Below are 23,616 nucleotides of genomic sequence, written 5' to 3'. Positions count from 1 at the left end.
GTTTGTTCTGCAACCACATACCATATATGCTAATCATGAATTGAATAAACTCAAAGCTTGCTCTTTCTTTACTAAAAAAAAACCAAAAAACAAAAACTATTATCCGCAGGTTTCTTCACTTTCTATACTTTTTTTATTGGGAAGAGTTAGAGAGAGAAATGGACAGAGATTTTCCGAAGCAGTCTGGGCCAGACTGAAGCCAGGAGCCTAATCCAGGTCTGCCCAGATGAAGGTGACAGGGTCCTAGCATCTGGGTCTTCTCCCACTGCTTACCCAGGCACACGAGCAGGAAATGGCATTGAAAATAGAGCAGCCAGAACACAAACAGGTGCTCAGACTGAGGCCAGCACCGCAGGCAGCAGCCTCACGTGCCAGATTGCTGTGCCTCTCGCAGCTTTCTTCTCAGAGAGCGACTTGGGCTGAACAGTCCCCACTCTAGTCTGCTGACTCCAGTGCCTGAGACTGTGCTACATTAGAAACCATGGTAGCTTTGATTCTTGCTGTTTGTAGGAAAACACACAGGGCAGGAGAGTTTACATGGGTGTTTTAAATTAAAAGGCAGAAATTTTTTTCATCACATTGTGTACTAAATCTGTCAAATTCCTAATTTAGTTTGATGTAGTATATTTAATCAAGTTTTTAAATATCCAGGAAAGCATTTTTAAAAATATGAAGAGCTAACATGTAACAGTTTAAGCAAGTGTTGAGACATACACAATGATCTTAAAATAATTTTTAATAGCACTGCTTAATGAGCCTTCTATCATCTGCTGGAACTGATGGTGACTGCACTATCTGTGGCATCATTAATACCTAATCTCCACGTTGCGATGTAGACACAGCCAGGAATAAGGCAGTTGTGCACGCGCACGCAGGATGCTGTGCACACGGAGCTCGCACAGATGCTCTGCAGAGGCCTCACCCGTGCCAGGCAGTGGCCAGCAAAGATGATGTCTGTGGAAGTTACTGCAATAACAATACGCTGGCTGCCATGGACTGACTCCATGAAAATTCCAGCGCACATGTCATCTTGTGTTCCTGAAAACAGTACGTGAAAATGCATGCATTTTAGAAGCAATGGTTGAATAATTGCTAAATAATCTACTGATACTGCTAGTTTTACAATGCCGAATCATTCTGGGTAAGATTTTCAACTTGATGAACACTGTCATTGATTATGGAGAACAGGTAGATGACAGGCAAGGGGATGAGTCGGTGTGTCTCTCCTTCTCTGCATATATATCTGACTTTGCCATAAAAATCAATAAATGTTTAAAAGCAATGAGTGGGCTTGGAAGGAGGAACCTACTGGATAGCAGTTAGGAAGTTCTGCATATGATGGGACTGAGCAGTGGCCAGGATAGGTTGAGGTTTTGTTGTTGTTGTTGTTTTGTTTTGTTCTTGGAAAGTCAGATATACAGAGAGGAGGAGAGACAGAAAGATCTTCCATCCAGTGATTCACTCCCCAAGTGTCTGCAACAGCAGGTGCTGAGCAGATCCTAAGCCAGGAGCCCGGAACTACTTCTGGGTCTCCCAGACATGGGTGCAGGGTCCCAAGGCCCTGGGCCGTCCTTGACTGCTTTACAGCCGACAAGCAGGGAGCTGGATGGGAAGTGGGACTACTGGGACATGAACCGGCACCCACATGGGATCCCAGCATGTGCAAGGCGAGGACTTTAGCCGCGAGGCTACTCCGCTGGGCCCCAGGATATGTATGTTAAAAGGCAAGGTTCAGAATTAGTTTTATACAGTGCAGCATCCTATGTGACACAATGTTGATTACATCTGCACATGTGTGTATTTGCAGCCAAACGCTGTGGGAGAATTCGTCACCCTGTTTCACTGAAAGCGGGAGGTGAAGCCAGGCTTGAGACAGCATACTAAAGGATAGTGTAGTGACTGTTGGATTCATGTAAAGGGGCCTCCTGAAGCAGGGAGACCAGATGCCAGCTTTACTTAGGTGTTCTAGAGAGAGAACGTTGGGCAAGAAGAGATGCTGCCATGCAAGAATTTCAAGAGGTTAACGGGGAATGGAATTCCAAGATAAATGTCTTTGGTGTGTGTGAAAATGGAAGTCCCTGAGTAGTTGCTGTTATGAGACTGATTTCCCATGAACTTGGTGAAGACTCCACAAGGGAGGCCCAGAGCTGCTGGTTTTTTCCTTGTGTGTATCTCTGGTCACTTTGGGCGGATAGGAACACGGACTTTTGCACGAGTGTGCATGAAGCATTGTGAGAATCTGCAGAATTCATCACGGGGACCCACGCTGGAGCCAGACCCACAGAATAGGGGGACAGTGGCTGTCCCTTAGCGAACACCTCCTCTAACTGTGACCTTGGCTGACCTTGGCCGAGTTTTCTGGCTGAACCCTTCCCTTATAATGAGCTCAGCTCATTCAGCAGGAAACTATTTATTTCAGGGTACAGTCCCCACTTCTGCCAAGGTTTCATCACATTGTATAATTAACCATTAGTTCTCTTAAATCAAGTTTAGACTAAATGTCAAACCGTGAAATACAAACTTTGATAAGTGTGCCATTATTGTACTCCAAGTTAAACTTATATTTTAGTCAGAGGAGATGAATTGCTTCCCCTTCCTCGGTGTAGCAATAAGTAAGACTCCTGTGAGCCCAATTCAGGAAATATAGTGAGGGGTAGAAACCTGATTGGAGGACTTTTTCATTACTTGTGACTTACCCGTTTCACAGTTGAACAAAGACCAAGGCTCGAAAGGGTTTTGTTCCTGCAGCCCTTTTGCCTTTGTCCCTGTGGGAAGCGATGCTGTCTGTGCCTGAACTGTTACTTCTACAGGTACTCCAAATATTTCTCCACGTGAATCCATGTTTTTTAATACAGTGCTTCCAAGGGCCATGAAATTGCAGGCACACAAGAGTGCGGAAGCTCCTAGCCCCTTGATGTACACAGGTGGGGGATAGTATTGTGGCAGGTCAGGATGCTGCTTGTGACACTGGCAGCTCTTATCAGAACACCATTGGGGTCCTGGCTGCTCTGCGTTTGATCTGTCAGCCTGCTAGAGGTCTGTGGGAGCAGATGATAGCATGTGTCCAGGGAGGAGAGCTAGGTGGAGCTCAATGCTCCTGGCCTTTCCCTGGCTGCTGTGGCCATTTGGGAAGTAAACCAGCAGATGGAAAATTAGTCTCTCTCTATTTCTCTCTGTGTCAGTCTGCCTTTAAAATAAATAAATCCTGATGCCTGGCACAGTGGCATAGCAGGCTAACAGTTTTCCACCCACAGTGCTGGCATCACATGGGACTGGTCCCAGTCCTGGCTGTTATACTTCCCATTCCAGTTCCCCGGAAATGACCTGGGAAAGCAACAGAGAATGCCCCAAGTTCTTTGGTCCCTGTACCCACGTGGGAAACCCAGAAAAAGCTCTTGGCTCCGAAGTTTGGACTGGCCCATCTCACTTCATTGCAGCTATTTGGGGGAGTGAACCAGCAAATCAAAGCTCGCTCTCTCTCTCTCTGTTTCTCCCTCTATCTCTTTGTAACTCTTTCAAGTAAAATACATGTTTTTAAAAACTAACTTAAAATATAAATAAATACTTGCCCCCCCCCCAAAAAAACACCTTTTTGGGGGACCTTAACCAGGAAACACTGTATGGGTGTGAGTCTTATGAAAATAAATTTGGCTGAAGGACCTGGAAGTGAATTGCCTATCTGCATTATTAGAGGTACAGCTTGTGCAGACTAAGGAAAAGCAAAACATGACTGCCTTCCCAGACTTCCTTGCTGTCCCCATATTCTTTCACATCTATTGATGCGACCCGTCAGGGGTCCCCAAACTGTACAGAATAGTAGTGGTCACAAAAATGTTTTTTAGATCATGATATGACATTGTATTTTCTTTCAGAAAGAATGTAATGACAACTGTGTATTTAATATCAGTTTTCCATGAATTTAGATTTTTATTAGTCATCATAGTATACCTATAAATATGAGTATCTTTTTATCTAAAAATTTGAGAACAGAGTTGTTTTGGATTTCAGATTTTTTTTAGATAAAGATGTATCTATTTTTTGTTTGAAAAACAGTGACACAGAGAGGAAGAGAGAGGTCTTCCATCCTCTGGGTCACTCCCCAGGTAGGCTCACTAGCTGGAGCTGAGAGTCTGAAGCCAGAAATTGTTCTGGGTCTCCCTAGCTGGTGCAAGGTCCCAAGGCTTTGGGCTGTCTGCACTGCTTTTCCAGGCCATCACCCGGAAGCTGGATGGGAAGTGGAACAGCCACAGTGCAAACCAGTGCCTATATGGGATGCTGGTGCCACAGGAAGAGACTTAGCCTACTACACCACAGCACCATAATTATTTGAGAAATAATCATATATATGTTATGAAATGTCTTGGGGAATGGAACCACATCGAAATTTTAAAATCATTCATATTTTATATATAGTGTTAAGGGTGTTTTTATTGTTTTAAATAACTTTGTGCTTGAAACAAGCTTTATGGTATAAAATTTTTCCATTTGTATTGTCAAGTCAGCACACAGAAAATTTTGGATTTGGGAATTTTTGCTCACCGATGCTCAAGGATTTGAGTCTGCATACCAGGCAGCGTGATTCGCTCACCGTGTAGCGTGCCATGGAAATGCACGCCATGACCAACTCCCAGTGCCACCGCCATATGCTCAGTCTCAGGCCTGTCACAGAGCAGATCCTGGACAAGTGCCCACTGTGCAGCGCGGCTTGGACCTGGTGCATTGGGCACTGAGCCGTTAGAAGTGTGTGAAGTTTCCCTGGCCTGTCCATCGCCAGCTTCATCGCAGGCCTCCGTTACGGTCAGGAAGCACAGTCAGGCCATCCCAACCCCTGGAAACACGACACTTGCCTTCTGGCTTAGTGAATAATCAGTGCTTGAAAATTTTGCATGTGTTCTTGGAAAGAGCGAATTCTTTCCAGTTGGGAAGGTTTGATTCTAGGCGTGCGTTGGATCAGACTTGCTGTGCTGGACTGTATCTGTAACATTGATCTGCAATGGATGAATTCCTGAAGAGCAGTGTAAATCTACCACAGTGCACTTAGGTTTATCACAATTACCACTAGCTTTGCAAGTTTTGTTTCACATGGCTGGGTGCCATGTTATTAGTAGATAGATGTTTGAAAATATTTATTTTCTTGGTAAATTGAAACTTGTTTCACTATGTATTGATTTTCCAGAATTATTCCTCTCTTTGGAAATATTTTCTCATTGTCCGTTTTATCTCATTTTGTCATTGTTTGGGCTCAAAAGTGGAGAGTTTTGAGTTCTCTGTTTTGTCTTCTTCCTCTGAGCCCTCCCACTCCCTTGTGTCTTAAATGTTTCGTTTCCGCTTTGCTCAGTCCTTGTCTTCCCTGTTGTGTTTATTACAGCCCTAATATAACTGGGGTTTTTTTATTTGTTTATTTTTTTAAAGATTTATTTTATTTTTATTGGAAAGGCGGATAAACAGAGAGGAGAGACAGAGAGGAAGATCTTCCGTCCGATGATTCACTCCCCAAGTGAGCGCAACGGCCGATGCTATGCCGATCCGAAGCCAGGAGCCTCTTCTGGGTCTCCCACACTGGTGCAGGTTCCCAAAGCTTTGGGCCGTCCTCGTCTGCTTTGCCGGGCCACAGGCAGGGAGCTGGAAGGGAAGCGGGGCTGCCGGGATTAGAACCGGCGCCCATATGGGATCGCAGGCGTGCAAGGCGAGGACCTTAAACACTGCGCCATTGCGCCGGGCCCTGTTTGTTTATTTTTGTTTTTAAGATTTACTTATTTTTATTGGAAAATTGAGAGAAGGGGAGACAGAGAGGAAAAATCTTGCATCTGCTGATCCACTCCCCAAGTGGCCACAATAGCCGAAACTGAGCCAATCCAAAGCCAGTAGCATGAACTTCTTCTGGGTCTGCCACATGGTTGCAGGGCCTCAAGGCTTTAGGCCATCCTTTACTGCTTGGATGGAAAGTAGAACAGCTGGGATTAAAACTGGCGCCCGTATGGGATCCCAGTGCATGCAAAGCGAGGACTTTAACCACTAGGCTACCGCACTAGGCCCAATATACTTGTTTTCATTTCTAACATCTGTTGTAAGCTTCCTATTTGTTTTGGACTTTTCTTTTGGCCGTATCTTTTCATCTTCTTTTTTTCTTGTAGATTTAATTCTGTCCTCTTCCACCCTTTATGAAGCTGAGTACTTTATTTCTGTAGCTTCAGGGACTGTCCTATCTGCTTTAAGATGTACGAATAGAGTCTGACACTGTGATGTCATGGATAAGCAATGCCAGCATCCCATATGGGCGCCAGTTCATGTCGTGGCTGCTCCACTTCCAGTCCAGCTCCCTGCCAGTGGCCTAGGGAAAGCAGTAGAACAAGGCCGGACTTCCTGGGCAGCTCCTTCCACCAACATGGGAGACCCAGACGATGTTCTAGGCTCCGAGCTCGGCCTGGCCCACCCTGACCGTTGTGTGGCCATCTAAGGAATGAGCCCGTCGGTGGAAGAGTGACCTCACTGTCTCTCTCTACTCACTATAATCCTGACTTCCAAAGTTTGATATCTATGTAAAACCTAGTGTCTAAAAGTAACTTGTATTTGACCCTTATTAAATAGTAAGACAATAGTGAACTTCAGTCATCTCCTTTCAAAAATTTCAGTGTGTTGCATCAAGTTAATTACTTTTGTCTTACCACACACTCTTCACTTATTCAGTAATGCTTTTTACTCACCCTTCCTCGAAACATCTCAGAGTCCCAGGGCGTCCTGTTCTTTTCGCCTAAGACAGCCTTTTCAACATTTCCTTCTACATAAAACCTTTTGGGTAGAAAACTGCAGTTTGTCTCCTTGAAGATGCGGTTTGCTGGGTGCAGAGTGCCAGCCCCGGCTCGTGGCCAGTGACTGTTCCCTAGTGCCCCAGGGTCCCTCGCAGCTCACTCACACGTCAGCACGAGATGGTTTCCAAGTGCCGTTCCCTAACAGGTCGTTTGTCTCGACTTTGGACCTGCCTTTCAGTCTTCGCTGTCTTTGTTGTTCTACAGTAGTGGCACAGCGAGGAGGCTACTTGTTGGTATCTTGACACTTTTCCCACTTTCTAAATGTTGGCCCTCCCACATCCGGGCTTGTCTTACGACACTGCCAGGAAGTTGTCAAGATGGTGGTGCCGAATATCGCCTCTTCCCGTGGTTGTTATTTTTCTAGTACCCCTTCTAGAAGTACGTTACCCTTGCACACTCAGCTCCGTGCTTCTTAACCTCTCTTGACACTTCTCATCCCCTTTTTGTTTAAGAATTGCTTATTTGAAAGAGAGGGAGTAAGAGAAAAAAGGAGCGGTGGGGAAAGGAGGTGGGATCCTTGATCTGTTGATTCCCTCCCCACATGCCTGCAGCACCCAGGGCTGGGTCATACCGAAGCAGGGCGCCAGGGAGTGCATGCAGGTGTGCCACACAGATGGCAGGAACCCAGGTGCTTACCCTCACCTGCTACCTGCTCTGGTGTATCAGCAGGAAGCTAGGCGGGAAATGAGAGTGGGGCTTAATCCCCCCGTGCCAGCATGGAGGTGGGTGTCAAAAACAGTGACTGGCGCGCAGTGGTTAAAGTCCTTGCCTTGCACGCCCGGGATCCCATATGGGTGCTGGTTCTAATCCCAGCGGCCCCGCTTCCCATCCAGCTCCCTGCTTGTGGCCTGGGAAAGCAGTTGAGGACGGCCCAAAGCTTTGGGACCCTGCACCCACGTGGGAGACCCGGAAGAAGTTCCTGGATCCTGGCTTCGGATCAGCATAGCATTGGCGGTTGCGCTCTCTTGGGGAGTGAATCATTGGACGGAAGAGCTTCCTCTCTGTCTCTCCTCCTCTCTATATATCTGACTTTCCAATAAAAATAAAATAAATCTTAAAAAAAAAAAGAAAACAGCGACTTGACCCAGTGTGCCGCAATGCCCGTCTCTCTGAATAACATCACAGGCCATCAGTATCTGTCAGCTCAGTTATCTGCATACAGTCTGCCTATTTATCCTTCAGGTATTTTAGTTAAGTTTTTATTTATGAAAATTGAGCTGTCAAATCTATTCCTTAGTGTTGATTGATTTTCCCCCATTTATATTTTCAAAGCTTAATTTAAAGAAGCATTAACCATAATGTAGTGAGCACAATTGAATTACTAATATTTAACAGTAATGGTTGTGAGACCTTCCCAGTGTCTGACACATGTTGTTTGCTGAGTCTGGTCGTGTGTTTCTGTACCATTAGCGACCCTTCTTCCCGGAGGCAAACAGTGTGTGAGTCTCTTTAGCCTCCACGTCAGTGCCCAGTCCTCCGCCTTGCCTTTTGTTAGATGCTCAAAGAATCTCTCCTAGGAACCGCCTCATCCCGTGTTCTTCCTTTGGCATTTCACAAACCAAAACCCAATAGGGATTGAGGCGTCTGCGCTGTTTCCACGAGGATATGTTTTCCTGTTTGCCCAAGTTGAAATTCAGTCTGCAGAATTTAATTCAAGTGAAAGCCCTGTTGCCAGTTCCTGTTGTCAACTCATTGGGGTCCCCTGTGATCCTTCCTTTCATCATTGTGTAACTTGGTAGTTTTTCCTGTTTCATTCAGGATATTTTGATTGGAAGGCACACGTAGGGAAGCTAGTTAACCACTGTACTAGAAACACCCAGTTCTGTAGTGCCGTGAAGTAATAAGTATTAAGTTCAGTTCTAACACCGAGCAGTTCATTCTTGGATGTGAACGAGGGCTCCAGATCCAAGTACTCAGTTCACTGGAGTTTTGCTTTCATTTTTTTAATGCCTTGAGTTACAACCCCTTCGTTTTAGAGGACGTACAGAGAGAAACACCTTTATCCAGGTTGTGTTTCACAGTATTACTGATTATTAAGTTTGAGAGTTTCCTAATTTACATATTTATCCTGAGGAGTGCAACAAGAAAATTACTCCAGTGGCTTCCGACAAAGAATATTCCATCAGTTGTTTTCCTGATCATTCTTCAGAACAGGAATCTACCTGTGCACCTGCTCCAGCCACAGCCTGTCCAAGTCCTGCTCTGAAGTTTGAAACATGCCCGCAGCACGTTTAAGCATGCGTGAAATTAAGTTCTTTGCTTTTGAACATGTTTCTTCCCCTTTGGGGGAGGAGCTATTAAAAAGAATGCTAACTTTTACATGAAATACCCTAATCTATGTATTTCGTGATAGCTTAGAAGCCACTCAAGGCACAACCTAGACCACTTAATAGTGTATTTTTTTTATTATCTAAGTGTCCAGTGGCATAGCAAGTTATGCCTCTGCCTGTGGTATCAGCATCCCATCTGCTCCACTTCTGATCCAGCTCCTTGCTAATGGCCTGGGAAGGCAGCAGAGGATGGCCCAGGTCTTTGTGTGCCTGTATCTATGAGGGGAGACCCAGAGGAAGCTCTTGGCTTCAGACTAGCTCAGCTCCAACTGTGGTGGTCATTTGGAGAGAGAAGCAGGGGATCATGGAATATTCTCTATCTCTAACATTCTCCCTGTAACTACCTTTCAAATAAAGATGAATAAATCAAGTTTTAAATTTTCAAGACTTTCTTTCTGATCTCCTTCACCCAGGCCAGTACACATTGTCTACCATGGATTCACACTCATTGCTCTCCTTTTGAATTCAGTTCTCCTGCTGTGCTGGGTGCACCTGCATCCTAGTCTTTGTGTTTGAGGTGATTTTGCCCTGGTGCCTCCTGTGGCTCATGCCTTGACTTTAATACCGCTGCTCAGATGGCACTGTCTGCAGCTGCTTCGGAACAGTGTTTCTGCGACCCTGTTTGAGTCATTTGCTGTGTGAGACACAAGCACAGAACTTCAGTGGCGTAAAACACTGCCCACCTGCAGTGCTCACCATGCCCAGCTGAGGTTTGGCATGGTTTGGCATTGGGATGTTGCCCTGCCTCAAGCTCGTTCCAGTTGAGGCTTCTTCCTGAACATCAGCCTTGTACACCTGCTCCACATCCTTTATCTTTGGGTCCCTGGGATATGATGTGAAATAGATATTCAGTTAGTATTTTCCAGGTAAATCAATAAAGTACTGAAAAACATATTGAGCTGAGATAACAAAGGCATGGGTAGATGAAGCAAAGCAATTCACTTCTCAGAGACGCTTCTATTATGTGAAATGGTTGCAGTAAGAGCAAGAGGTAACTGTCGTGTCTTCTGTTTTTTATTTCTGCATGATCAGATCAGAGAACAGGCACATGTTTTTCGGGCCTGGTGAACGGCCGCTGTGCACAAGAGCTCCCAGGCAGAATGACGAAGATGCAGTGCTGCTGTGAGCCCGGCCGCTGCTGGGGTGTTGGAACCCTTCCTGAGGCCTGTCCCGTCAGAGGCTCCGGTGAGCGTGGGGTTCTGCTGCAAGGAAGATGGTGTTGGGGCAGTGACTGCTCTGCTCCTTGCAGTCACGTCGCATTTGCACTCCTGTCAGAATGGTCTGCCTGATTTGGTGTTCTTGGGAGGGATAAAGTAGCTCTGAGCTGAGGGGTCAGTTTTGACCATGCCGGATTATTACCATCAGGTTCCCGCAAGCCGGTAGACTTGCTTCTGTGCAGGTCCTGTGGCGGGCCCGCGTCCTGAGGGATGTGTGTTGAGGTGGCTTTGTCCTGGTGCCAGCAGCATGGAGCAGAGCTGCACAAACCTGGGGGATGTAGGCTCTCAGCTCAGCATGGCCTCTGCGTCATTGTGCTCACTACACAGCACACACATTTCAGCTACTTTAGGATCACACAAAGCGGCCATTGAATGTGCAGTGGCTGTTGAACCATTGAGCAGGATGTCATTTCATAATTCATGGCTGTACTGTAAAGTTGATTTGAGTGTATTTAATTCAGATTTTGAACCTCCCCATCTTTCATTCCAGAGTTTGTTTCTGAGTAAGAAATTTCTACCTCCATTTGTATCTTTTATGATAGGCACCCTGGTTTACAATGTCACAGTTTTTGAAGCTTTTCACTCTCATGTCACTACCTTGAAAATTAATCATCCTGACTTTGAGGGTACCTCTCAGCCACTCTGTTACAGTAGTGGCTATGAAAATGAAGCTACATTGGTAAATTACTTTAGGATCTAGTAACTGTTTAACAAGCTCCTCTTATTAAATATAATGTGAATTAATATTTATCACATTAGTTTACAAGTGATGGTAGTCCATCATTATCTTTTTTGTACTGAATTATGTCATCATAAACAATAATTTTTGAGACATAAATATAAGTACCTGCTATGCACTCTTAAAATAGAAAAAAAAAATCAACTCGTACTATTCATTCAAAATTCTGAAAACAAAAACCACCAAAGTCTGTTAAATGAAAAAAGCAGACTTTATAGCTAGTGGATAATTTTCTGACTTCTTTTTCCACTAGTGATTATAAATCATTATTTCTTATTCTGCAAACTGTTAAGGAAATAGATTAATTGCTATGAGGATACTTCAGAAAGTTCATGGAAAATGGAATTAAGACATAGGTTTATTGTAGAAAAATCCAGGTATACAAGGAAACATCAGGAAGTTTAGAAAAATATGTGTATTATGAACCAAAAGAGTGAAATTTCAGAAAAATTATGCACTAAAAGTTAAGGCATCTTTTAGTTCTGTCTTAACTTTTTTACTTGGACAAATGAAAAACAGATTTAAGGTTTTCTTGATGCTGTTTGCTACTGAAATTCACGCTGGAAAGAACCATTCTGAAGCCCTCTTAATGTATAATATATAATCTCTAAAAAGAAGAAAAAAAATCCGTTAATGTAGCACATAAAACAAAGGTTTAGAATCTGAACCTTTTAGTTTTCAAAAATTCCTGCATTTACAGTTAGTTAGACCTGGAATTTCTAAATTGTACTTAATGGGCAATAAAACTAAAATGCACATATAAGTGATTCTCTGGTATGTGACTCAGTTACAATAATGTGATGTGTCAATTTTAAACTTTTCCTGAATTTTGTAACCTATTTATTGACATTGGATAGCATAGGCTAGCTTTTGCAAGTTGCTCTTATTATGTGCAGACTCCCACTTGTGTTGAACTAACCCTTCTTTTCTTCTAGAGGAGTATCGCAGACTTTGCCTGGATGGACTTCCAATGGGAGGGGTACCAGGGAGTGCTGGTGCCAGACCAGGAGGTGCTGTGGGCAACGGCTTTGCCCCAAATGGCAACAATGGCAATGGCTATGGCCCAGGAGGTGCAGGCTTCATCCCCGTTCCTGGAGGCAACGGCTTTTCTCCTGGTGTCGGGGGAGCTGGTGTGGGAGCCGGGGGCCAGGGACCCATCATCACTGGATTAAGTAAGTGGCCATTCATCATGGGACATAGTTTTTGCATCACATCATATTATGATATGTCTTTTTTTTTTAATTTATTTTTGGAAAGAGGTGTGGGAAGGGAAAAAACACCATATTTCTGGATCTAAAATGTAGTAATACTCAACTTAGGAGAGTAGATTTCTGTTCTGTGAGCTTTCTGCTAAATCAGTGGAAAAGAATGTGTGGTCCGGGCTCTGTGGAGTGCAAACGAGAGGCTGATAATGCTCCAGTCTGAGCAACGCCGTGAAGTCCATGCTGAGTCCCTGGGGATTCGTTGTACCATCTCAGCAGCTCTATTCATATTCTCCTTAGGTTGTTTTCCAGAATTCTTCCTCAACTCAACAGAAGTAAGCTGAGTCTTACTGTGTCCCGTGCCCCTAAGCATATGTCTCTCTATTGCTATTTTTCCCATTAAATTGCTTAAGAAATTGAGAAAACTTGGACTCAGACCAGGATTGGCATTCGTGTTGTTGACATTTCAGTTTATTCTTTGGTGAAGCATTGCTCTTGGTAGTAATATTGAATGGTATCCTGCAGGGCTGTGTTTGTTCTTTTTGGCATATTGCCTGCTTAGTGTATCTGAGTAATCAGCAGTTAGAAGAAAGAAATGGAAGGCACTCATGTGTAGTAGACTATTTCCAAATTTTTCAAGACATTGTTACAGGCTGTGTTTCCAGACTTAAAATATCTGTGTGTCCCAAGAGTAGCTTTAAAGTCTTTCATGTTGAAGGTTTAATGCAGTATAGAATAGTGTGGGTTTCTCTTACATACCCGATTAATTTACCGGTAAGTATCCTTTAAAAGAAGCAACGCCCAAAAGACTGACTTACATTCACGTGTTGTTTGTTCTCTGGCTTTCTGCAGCAATCCTGAACCAGACAATAGACATCTGTAAGCACCATGCTAATCTCTGTCTGCATGGACGCTGCATCCCAACTGTGTCCAGCTACCGATGCGAATGCAACATGGGCTATAAGCAGGATGCCAGTGGAGACTGTATAGGTGAGCTTGTGGTTCCAATAGATTAGACTGTAAGGAGAAATTGGTCTGAATAGGCAGCAACAAGACATAAAAAAAGAATCTGTAGTGGATGTATTTTTTAAAACAATTTGTGGGAGGATGAAGCCATTTTTAAAAAATGACAGATGATGAAAGTCCACTAAAGTTTGATACTCAGGGATAATCTCAAGCACTTCCATCTGAAACCCGTCTAAACCCTGAAAAATGAGCATGTTAGCATAAGTAACATTTTTGTAACAAACTGTTACAACTTAGAAATCAACAGTGAAAAAATTCTTAACACGTGTTTGCTCATTTAAAAGTAACACTAATAGTAATAATCCCTTTGCATGTTAGCATAAGTAACATTTTTGTAACAAACTGTGTTTTCCAAAACAGAGCATTTTGGAGCCACTTTGATTGTTTTACACTTTTGCAGATCTCTTTAATGTAGGCCTTCATAGAAGCCAGCTGAACTCTCATGTCTGCTTCTGTATTCCATTTGTTGTGATACGTTCTTTTGGTTGGAGAATACAGTGAAGGTGCGTCTGCATAGAGATCAGCCATTGGGAGGAAGAGGGACCACCTCGTGGCTTTTCAGTTAATTGTGAACATTTTGGATGTTCCACTAAAACTAATACACAGATTTTCTAAGATTTGGCTGCGTTGTGGAATCTGCAGCCATGCAGCCTAGCCTTTTGGTTGCACTGTGGAATCTGCAGCCGACCAGCAGCTTTCTGTGCTTTGTTACCTGAATCTGCTGGTCTCCCTTGTACCTGGGATGGATTTTGTGACATGAATGTGTCGTTTAAAATGTTAAGTTGCTATGTCATGTGGATCTTTCCTAAGTTGGCATATTCTGTTTTCTGTCAAAAAAAAAATCACCCTTGATAATGTAGCAATCAAATTAATTGTAGAGGTCTGTAAGTATTGATAAACAGTCAAGCACATAACAGCAAATCCTTTTGCTCAGTTTGGCACTTATAAGCTGAAATTTTATCCTAGCATCAAAGTCAGTCTGTTGTTTGCTTTATGGTGACTAATTCACTTCATTATTTTTAAGAAAACATCTACCACAAGTCTTAACTACTTTGTCAGTTAGGATTCAGGTACAAATAGTATTCTGTGGGGAAAGCTGCAAGTTTGTCACAGAACTCGAGCAGTTGCCCAGGTGCACTTCTGTGGGACATCCTTGGCGTTGTCAGGACTGAGATCCCAGCTAGTCAGCAACAAGAGGGTGCCATGTTCATTTTATCATGGACTTTATATTCTCAAGGGACATCGTATAATATCAGTTCTTATTGCTTTATTATTGATTTTCTTAGCTAACACATCCTTTATTGTAACACACTGTAAGTTCTTAGCAGTTGACAGAACAACGTGGTGTCCCTGCCTTCATCCCCACTTAAGCCATCACAGTAAATGTTACCAAGGTAGGAAAGGCAAATAACAGATATTCATATGGTTATGAAAATGATTTTACTCAAGTAGCTCAGCAACCTCTTGGGGCTCACAGACCTTTCCTTGGAAACAGTGTCTACAGATTCTTTCTTCTAGGTCCCCCACAAAAGGTTATCCATAAACCAAGCTCACGAGACATTTTCCCAGAGAGTCACTGGACATGGAAGATCTGTTGCCCCAAATGCCATTAGATTGAATCCATCTTGCCATGACGTGTTGGAAGAGGCAGTGAGGGACACCTGGTCTACCAGCAAGAGCTGCAGCATTTGGGAATTACATTAATATCAAAGTGAATAAAGAATCTTCCTGGGGAATTAAAAAACATCATATGGGTGCATATCTTTTCCCTTGTCTATTTCTCAACTGAAAGATAAATACATCTATTCAATGAGAGTTCTAAAGATTTTCTTCTTTTTATTTCTATTGTAAAGATTTTCAAAGCTACAACTATATGTACTGTTCAGCTCTCGGTTAAGTGTTTTTGAAGTCTTAAATTAGCTGTGCCTCTGACCTCTTTTTAATTGTTTTTGTTTTTTTTTACACATAGTGTGAAGTGTGAATCAAATTTAAGGATGTTGTGTCTGAAATCCCATTTACTGGGAAGAATATCTTTTATTCGTTGAATTTCCTTTGCACCTTCTTAGGAAATCAGTGCTCTGCATATAATCTGCCTGTTTTTGGACTCTATTCTGTTCCATTGATTTGTTTGTTTTTACATCAGTTTCTCATAATTGTAATTTTACAATGTTTTCAAATACAACAGTTCCTCAGCTTAGTTGTTTTTCAAAGTTGCCTGGGTCATTCTAAGTCCTTTTTATTTTATACAGCTCTTACAAAATAGCAGCCAGCATGTGACACAACTGACCCAGCTTCCGTCTCATTTGCCTGGGGAGGCAGCATATGATGGCAGCAAGTACTTCTGGTCGTCACCACCCAAATGAGACGCACATATGAAACTTCTTGCTCCTGGCTTCATTTTAGCCAATAGTTGATTGTTACATTGGGGAATGAACTAGTGGATGGACGGAAGATTCTCATTATCTTATTCTCTCTCTCTCTCCACTCCTACCCCTCTCTTTTCAAATAAGTTCAGTCTTAACAACAACAACAAAACTCATAGCATTTTGATATGCTGTGTAAGCCAACTGCCTGGGTTGCTACCATCCTACAAGGGTGCTGGTTCATATTCCAGCTGTTCTGCCTCCACTGCAGCTCCCTGCTGATGCCCTGAGGAAAGCGGTGGAGGGTGGCCCAAGTGCTTGTGCCCCTGATAGACCCATGAGAGACCTGCTGAAGTCCTTGGCTTCAGCTAGCCTGAGCCCTAGCTTTGAGACTGAATCAGTAGATGAAACACCTCTTTCTCTTTCTCTCTCTGTCTCTCTCATTCTCTAACTCTGAAAAAAACTTTTCTTAAAATAGAAGCAAAAAAAAGGTCTGCTGTATTTTGATGGGAACTGTGTTATTTTTATCTGTAGGTTGAGTTAGGAAGTATCAACAGCTTAATGCTGTTGTACCTTCTGACTCAAGAACACAGCACACTGTCTCTGTGTTATGTTTTTTAGAAATATTTCGTACTTTGCTGCTCAGGCCTTTCTTGCCCTTGTCAGTGCTCAGGACTAGCCCTAAGTATTATATTTTTTGGTGTTACCATAAATATATTTTTTAAAATTTCAGATTATCTCTTTGTTTTAAATCTGGGTATTTTTGACTTAACTTTCTTGCCTTATTCCTCTGCTTAAAATCTCAAGTTCAGTGTTAAAATGAAGCAGTGAGGTTGAATATCCTTGTTTTGTCCATAATCCAGGAAGAAGGCAAGCAGTGTTTTACCACCCAGTTGGAGGTCAAGTGCACAGTTTTTGAAGGTTCTTTGTCAGGTTAAGGCAATTCTCTTTTCTTAGCCATCCGAAAGTGTTATGTGACATGTATGTTCTGTCAAATTCTTTCTTGCTTTTCTTAAGAAGAACATTTGGATTTTCCTTTTTAGCCTCCCATGCCTGGGGTGATCGGTCTTGATTATACTAAATTATTCCTTTTGTGTTGTTGGATTTGATTAGGAAAAGATTTTTTTTTAAGTTTTTATATCTGTGTTAAAGGATAATGATTTAAGATGGCCTTATGTGTTTGTGTGGTTTTGGTGCATGGTAATACTGGCCTCATAAAATGTATTAGGGTGTAATTCCAACCATTTCGAATTTCTGGAAGTTTGTGTAGAATCCAGAAAATATCATCATAAGTCTATAAAATATCCCCTCTTGACTTACATACATGCAACAGTCTATCAAAGTGAAATCTTATTGCCCATGTTTGTTAATATCTATCTCTCCCTGCTTCCTCCCCTGCCGTGTGTGTATGTGTGTGTGTGTGTGTGTGTGTGTGTGTGTGTGTGTGTGTGTGTGTGTGTTTTCCCTCCCCCTCTCTTTGTCTTTCTCTGCCTCTCTAGGAAAAAAAGGCAAGTTTATTTTGCTGCAGAAAATTTTGAAATCCATGCATATGCAGGTCTTCAAAAAGTTCATGAGAAATACCTACTACAGGAAGTAACACATGGTTTCAAAAATCTTTGCCCTAAAATAAACTTATCTTTTAATTTCATTTTTCCCATATGTCTACACAGATACTCTGTTAAAATAAACCTCTAGACATCTGCATTTTACCCAAACATTATCACAAATGGTTCCATTCTGGGTGGATTTCACATTTAACCCTGCAGTGTTAAAATTCCTGCAAGGTTTTCTAACAGTTTTCATCCAGAGTCGTAGCTTAAAATTGAAACATATTGTCAGGAAATACATTTTTAATATTTTAATGATATGCTTTTTGTCTGCTTTCTAATTAGTTTTAATATGTAAAGAAAAATCAGCATGTCAGAAAAAGAAGATACAATGAATTAGTATTTTTAAAATTAAGAACCCAAGAGAAGAGTGGTAACTGTTTTAATTGTGCCATTATTTTAAACAACAATAAAGTGCCCTTGCTATCTGAGAGTATTTATGAGTCATCTGATAAAGCAGTATAACTTGGAAAGCAGTGACTGTAAAAAAGGATCAAAGACAAGGAAAGTAGAATTGGGTTCCTTCAGCTGTTAGAAGAATTACCCTTAAGGTCTAAAAACGCATTTATTCACCGTATTTTTTCCCCTTATCTTGAAAATGTCTGCTCTGATGTGAAATTCTGTCACTCTGCTAGTGCCTGTTGAAGGCATCCTGCTGTTACCGATGGTTTCAGTTCATTTCATTGTGGTTTGGAAGGTTACAAAAAATAAAAAATTCCTGTTCCTGGCCTGGCATGATGGCTCAGTGACTAAATCCTCACCTTGTATTTGCCAGGATCCCATATGGGCTCTGGTTTGTGTCCCGACTGCTCCTCTTCCCGTCCAGCTCCCTGCTTGTGACCTGGGAAAGCAATAGACGATGGTTCAAAGCCCTGCAACCCTGCAGCCTTGTGGGAGACCCCAAGAGGCTCCTGGCTCCTGGCTTTGGATCAGCTCAGCTCCAGCTGTTGCAGCCATTTAGGAAGTGAACCAGCAGATGGAAAGTTCTTTCTGTCTCTCCTTCTCTCTGTAAATTGTCTTTTCAATAAAAATAAATAATTCTTTGGTTAAAATAAAAGAATACCCATTCCTGTTGGACCACATGTGATCCTAGAGCTCTTGAAAAATAGAGGAAAATCATTTCTAAATTGACATATAAGGTATTGTTCAAGAGTAAATGTTGCTAGAGTCACTAATACTTGAAAATGTAAGTAACTATTGTAACAATCAACCTTTTCCATGATTCCTGAGTTTATTTTAGGCGTTAAATTCGCATGAAATCTGCTTAAAGACAGTTCTTAATAAAAGCATCAAAAGAACCCAAATTTCCAATGGGAGGTGTTTAGTTCCTTCTAATCCTCTTAGAATAGCAGTGTCACCCAGAGCTCCTGCAGTGTGCAGCTCTGAAGGAGAGGCATGAAGCGCTTGTTCCAGAAGGCGGCAGAGGTCATCGGTGAGGAGTCTTAAGGTCTCCAATCCTATCTGGATCTCAGAAAGCAGAATCAATGGGGTTTTAAAGTCATGCAAAATATAAGGTCCCGAATGGGTCTTGTGTTTGTTTTCAGTCCTAAAGGAACAATAAGTCAGTGAGCAGTTGTGAAACACTGGTGAGGCTGCAGGGCTCTAAGGGGACAGAGAGCAGTCACAGCCATGATGGCACAGCATGAGCGCGTCTGTTGGAACCAGGGGGCCCTGGCTCCGGGCTCTGGGGAGAGTGGGGAGCCGCTTGGTAGATGGGTTTACCTGTGAAAGGGCCGAGTGCAGAGCTAGGACACTTTAAATGGTTGCAGTTCAGTCATTTCTGCACCAACAGTGTAAGCGATCTTCAGTGCTCACTGAGGTGGTCCTTTCATGGGAAGCACCGTGAAGCATCCCTCATGTGCTTGCCTAATGCTCCACATTCTCTTCTCTCATTCTGCTTCGTTCCTTTGGCTCAGTAGAACCGGTGTTACCGACTCAAAGCTTAAACGTAAGTGGGTCTTAACGGGCTGGCGGGATCCATGGATGAATTGAACACACATTTAATCCTGTTATTCTCTGTTGTTTTTATTTTATTCACCAAGAGGTTTCGATTTGTGTTTTCCCCTTCGCCAGAGAGGGCTTAATTGCATCTAGTCCAAGTATTTACGCAAATGAGGTTGGTCAGTTTGATAGAGAACAGTTCGTTTTGGAAAACATCTGTGACAGGAGTAATCTGTAAACCTGTGAGCTGACTTTATTGTTTGCCCTCCGATTTAGCTGAAACTGTAGATGTTAATGGCTTCTAAGCTACATGAAATGGCAAATCATTAGGCTTTACCAGCTAGGCAGGTTTTTAATTTGCCAGTATTCAGCACAGTATTTAGTGGGCACTGATGGGTTCACCTTCTTAGACATGCATACATAATTTCTCGGGATTTATCTGTGCACTGTTCAGCTTGTCACTTGGTTTGGCAGCGCTTAAATTATGTAAAGCATTTGCACTTAATCAAGCCATGGGAGACTCTGAATGTAAAATTTAACATCAGAACTGCTATTTGCATAAAATACATTTTACGCACAAAAAATTCCTGTGCCAGGGTTAATTCTTAAAGAAACCTGAAGTGTTTGAAAAGAATAGGGCTTGTTTTTGCCATCAGCTATTTTCTGTCCCCCCCCCCACGTTTGTTATTTTGCAATGCTGTACAAACTGCTTGTGTATATAATTGTATATTTAGATGAATTCGCCCCCCAAAGTGCTAAGAAATGTCAAGACGCCTCTCTCTGTTTGAAACGAGTGACAGTGACAATGTGTGATGTAAATATACAGCCTGGAAACCTCTCATTCTTCTTCTGATACCAAATTAAGTCTTGTTGTGAACCTGCCCAGATTGCAATGGCTCATGAGCATGGCAACTTGCTGGATGCATGCTTCAGAGCCCATGCCTTTAATCATTGGGCATTATTCCAGCTGAAAAATAATTATTTCTTGATTAAAGCAAATTCCTTGTACTCTCGTATAAGCAATCATTTTGTAAATCTTCAGGCTGGCCTCTGTGTGTGTTTGAAGAAAGGAATTTTCATTCATTTATAAATACTCTACTATTTAGACTATTACCATAGACTGGCCTTCTTTCAAATTTGGAGGGTTGAATGTACTTTAAACAAACCTTTCTACAAATGGAGCGAAGTCTGTAATGGTTTCTTTTGCTGCCCGCAGATGTTGATGAATGCACATCAAATCCCTGCACTAATGGAGATTGTGTTAACACACCTGGATCCTATTACTGCAAATGTCATGCTGGATTCCAGAGGACTCCGACCAAGCAAGCATGCATCGGTGAGGCAGTTCGCTTTCACACATGAAAATGTTCCATGAAGCACAGTGACCAGATCTGTTGAGGTTAAAAGAAGCATCCATTAGAAATTGAAGAAGACATGGAATGAAATAAATGCTGTTACATTATTAAAGCTTTATTTAATTTTATATTATCAGAGATTCTCCCTGTATGCAGAAAACATACTATTTGTATAGAGAACCCTGGCAGTGTGGTATTTGACTTCACACATATTCAGTTGCTCTTCCTTGCTTGGAAGGAAGCTTTTTTGCCCATGTAAGGACAGCATAGCCCTGCAACGAAATGAGCCTGAAATTTGTAGCCGTTTTCAGCTACTGTTGGAGCCTCACACACAGGCCACCAGCAGCCTCGTCCGCACGCGAGCTCACTGCCACAGCCACTGCTGTGATCCAGACTCGACCTCAGTGCTGACTCATCTCAGAATCCTTACGCTAGATGCCTCTACAGATCTTCTTTTGCATCGCTCATTCCCCCAACTGTAGTTGCTTAAACCAGTTTCCTCCAGCAGTTTTCAACTGTTTCTCTTGATCCAGAAAATCCGCGGTGACTTGGTCCTTACCCTTGTCAAGGTCTTCAGCTGCTATGCATAAAACTGCTGCTCCCGCAGCTCTGTCTGCATGCCCCACCCTCACACTCCCTCGTTCCCTCCTGTTCTCCTCCTCGCCTTGTGTAAGAGCTGTGAAACTGCTGACATGTACCTATCCAATTAAAAACATGCAAGGGAGAGATGGAAACATTTGAAGATAAACTGCATATTTAAAATTATATCTATGACTGTTTTTATATCTGTGAATATTAGAGAAATGTTTGGCTATCCTTTTTCTTCCCAGATATTGATGAGTGCATCCAGAATGGAGTTCTTTGTAAAAATGGTCGATGCGTGAATACAGATGGAAGTTTCCAGTGTATTTGCAATGCCGGCTTTGAGTTAACTACAGATGGAAAAAACTGTGTTGGTATGGAAATCTTGCTTTCTTACCAAAGAGTTTTAAAGGATTTGCATTTTTATTGAGAACCATACATAGAACGTCCGTGAAAGTTTACATGCCACATAAGTGAGGCTACTCCAGATAAACAGATAAAATACAAGTGTTTGTAAGACTGTTAGAATGATGGAAAAGGTGTGTTTTGTTTTTAATGCTGTAACAGTGTATACGTTACTGCTTCTGGAAATGTCAGGGTTCTGTTATGTTTAGGTGGTGGTTATTTGTTGTAAGTTCAAGCTCCTACTAGCAGTGTGCACTGTATTGGGATTATAACACTGGCAAGACAGTATCCCCATTCTAGAGGTCTCGAAGTGTTTGGCATATGCAGTAATGAAATCTGACTGTCGCCCTGGGGCTCTCTAGCAGTGTAACAGCAGTATTCCGCTGGACATGGCCTGTTCACACTGCAACACACTACATTTCATCCACATTAGTGGACTTACAATACAGTTTGCTATTGCTTTAGTCTTTCTTTTAGAAGAAAATATGTTCTTCAGTGCTTGAAACAAATCACTACCCTGGTGGTTTTGACAGCAGCTCAGTGTTAAATTTATTTAATGCCTTTCCTATACATCCTTTCCACTAACGGCCTTTGTATCCTGCACACTGCATGCTGTCATGTATGTGATGGGCACAGGGCCCATTGGTGTGGTGGAATGTCACTGGGCTTGCTTGGGAAAGGGGCCCTCAAGCCCAGCGTGGACACCATTCTCTCTTGTGCAGATCATGATGAATGCACAACTACCAACATGTGTTTGAATGGGATGTGCATCAATGAAGATGGCAGCTTCAAGTGCATCTGTAAACCAGGATTTGTCTTGGCTCCAAATGGGCGTTACTGTACTGGTATGTATGGCTTTGTGATAGGAAAGCGACTTGATCAAAACCATCCTTTCAGTTTGAATGAGCCATCCAAGAATTACTTCATTTTCTTCATGTGGATTTCATAGTGTTCACATCTCTTGCTAATTCTGTAAGGCAGGTATCTAAAGCTACCCAGAAAAGCTCACATTGTGATCTGTGAAGCACTGTGGCTTTTAGGGAAAGAGATAATGTTATAGTAAACATTTTAGGGAAATGCAGACTGACTGTCATGAGTCTTGAGGCGATAATGTAGAGATAATTTCTCCTTCCTGGCTGAAAGTAAAGAAGCTTTATTTTGAAAAGGCTTTCGTTCTGTATTCTCAAAACTAGATATTTCACTGTCATTCATTACTGACTTAGCATTATATCCTTTTCTGGATATGCCTGCAGCCATTGCATAGACCATTTGTGACCTTTACAACTCCCTGGAGAAATATTTATTCATGATTGACATTGCATCTTTCCCATAAAGCCAATCTCACATCATTTGTAGCATATGAATACTCCCGAAGTCTTACGTTGTCTTGAGGAAGACAGTTTGTTTCTTTGCTTTGCTTTATGAATCATCTTAAAAACCAAGTTCCAGTGATGGCTAGTCAGCAAGACAGGGCTCTTAGAGTGTGTACATTTCCAGTGTTTATTGTTGCAGCTGGAGCTGGTGAGATGGCGCACCTTCTCAGGCTCTACTTAGAAGCTTTTTTTTTTCAATATCTTCTGTGTACACAGTTAACTCGATGACTGCTTTCTGCCTTCACTTGCACAAAATTAATCTGAATATCTAGCATCTGATAGCCAACCCTTATATTTTAGGTTAAAATGCCAGGAACAGGAAAGAGAGAAAGTTGAAACTGTTTCTTATTTTCTTGAAAAGTAGCTTTTTGACTATCCAAGAAAAGGGAATGTAAGATTGAATGGAAATACCATGATCTGACTCATTGAGTCCATAACGGGGATGTTGTCTCAAGGTTAGCTGTGTTGGTCTTGATCCAGGATTTGAGACTTGTGCCTTAAATACGCAGAGATGAGTTAGGGCTCACCAGACTCCGCCCCTGGGATAATTGTCTCACTACAGCTGTAATTTGTAGTCTTGACATCTTCATGATTCTCCAGCTATGGTGTGGGCTTTGTTTCCGCTCTTGGAAAGCGGTAAGTGTTGGCTTACATTTGACACATTCAA

The 23,616-nt window shown here is 42.4% G+C and overlaps 1 protein-coding gene across 1 annotated transcript in view; it reads left to right on the top strand.

The window, feature by feature from the left end:
• The window catches only part of FBN2 (fibrillin 2), a 186,976-nt gene that overhangs the window by 81,562 nt on the left and 81,798 nt on the right, over window positions 1–23,616 (top strand). The window contains exons 9-14 of the mRNA XM_040976392.1: window positions 10,172–10,324; window positions 12,031–12,267; window positions 13,150–13,287; window positions 20,451–20,570; window positions 21,420–21,545; window positions 22,299–22,421. Coding sequence (XP_040832326.1) covers window positions 10,172–10,324; window positions 12,031–12,267; window positions 13,150–13,287; window positions 20,451–20,570; window positions 21,420–21,545; window positions 22,299–22,421 — 897 coding nt within the window. The remainder of the gene's footprint in view (window positions 1–10,171; window positions 10,325–12,030; window positions 12,268–13,149; window positions 13,288–20,450; window positions 20,571–21,419; window positions 21,546–22,298; window positions 22,422–23,616) is intronic.

Source organism: Ochotona curzoniae, unplaced genomic scaffold (assembly GCF_017591425.1).
Source record: "Ochotona curzoniae isolate NIBS_2020 unplaced genomic scaffold, NIBS_Ocur_1.0 contig_1, whole genome shotgun sequence".
Lineage (NCBI taxonomy): Eukaryota > Metazoa > Chordata > Mammalia > Lagomorpha > Ochotonidae > Ochotona > Ochotona curzoniae.
Note: the sequence above shows the minus strand (reverse complement) of the source record. Positions and strands in the feature narration are given on the sequence as shown.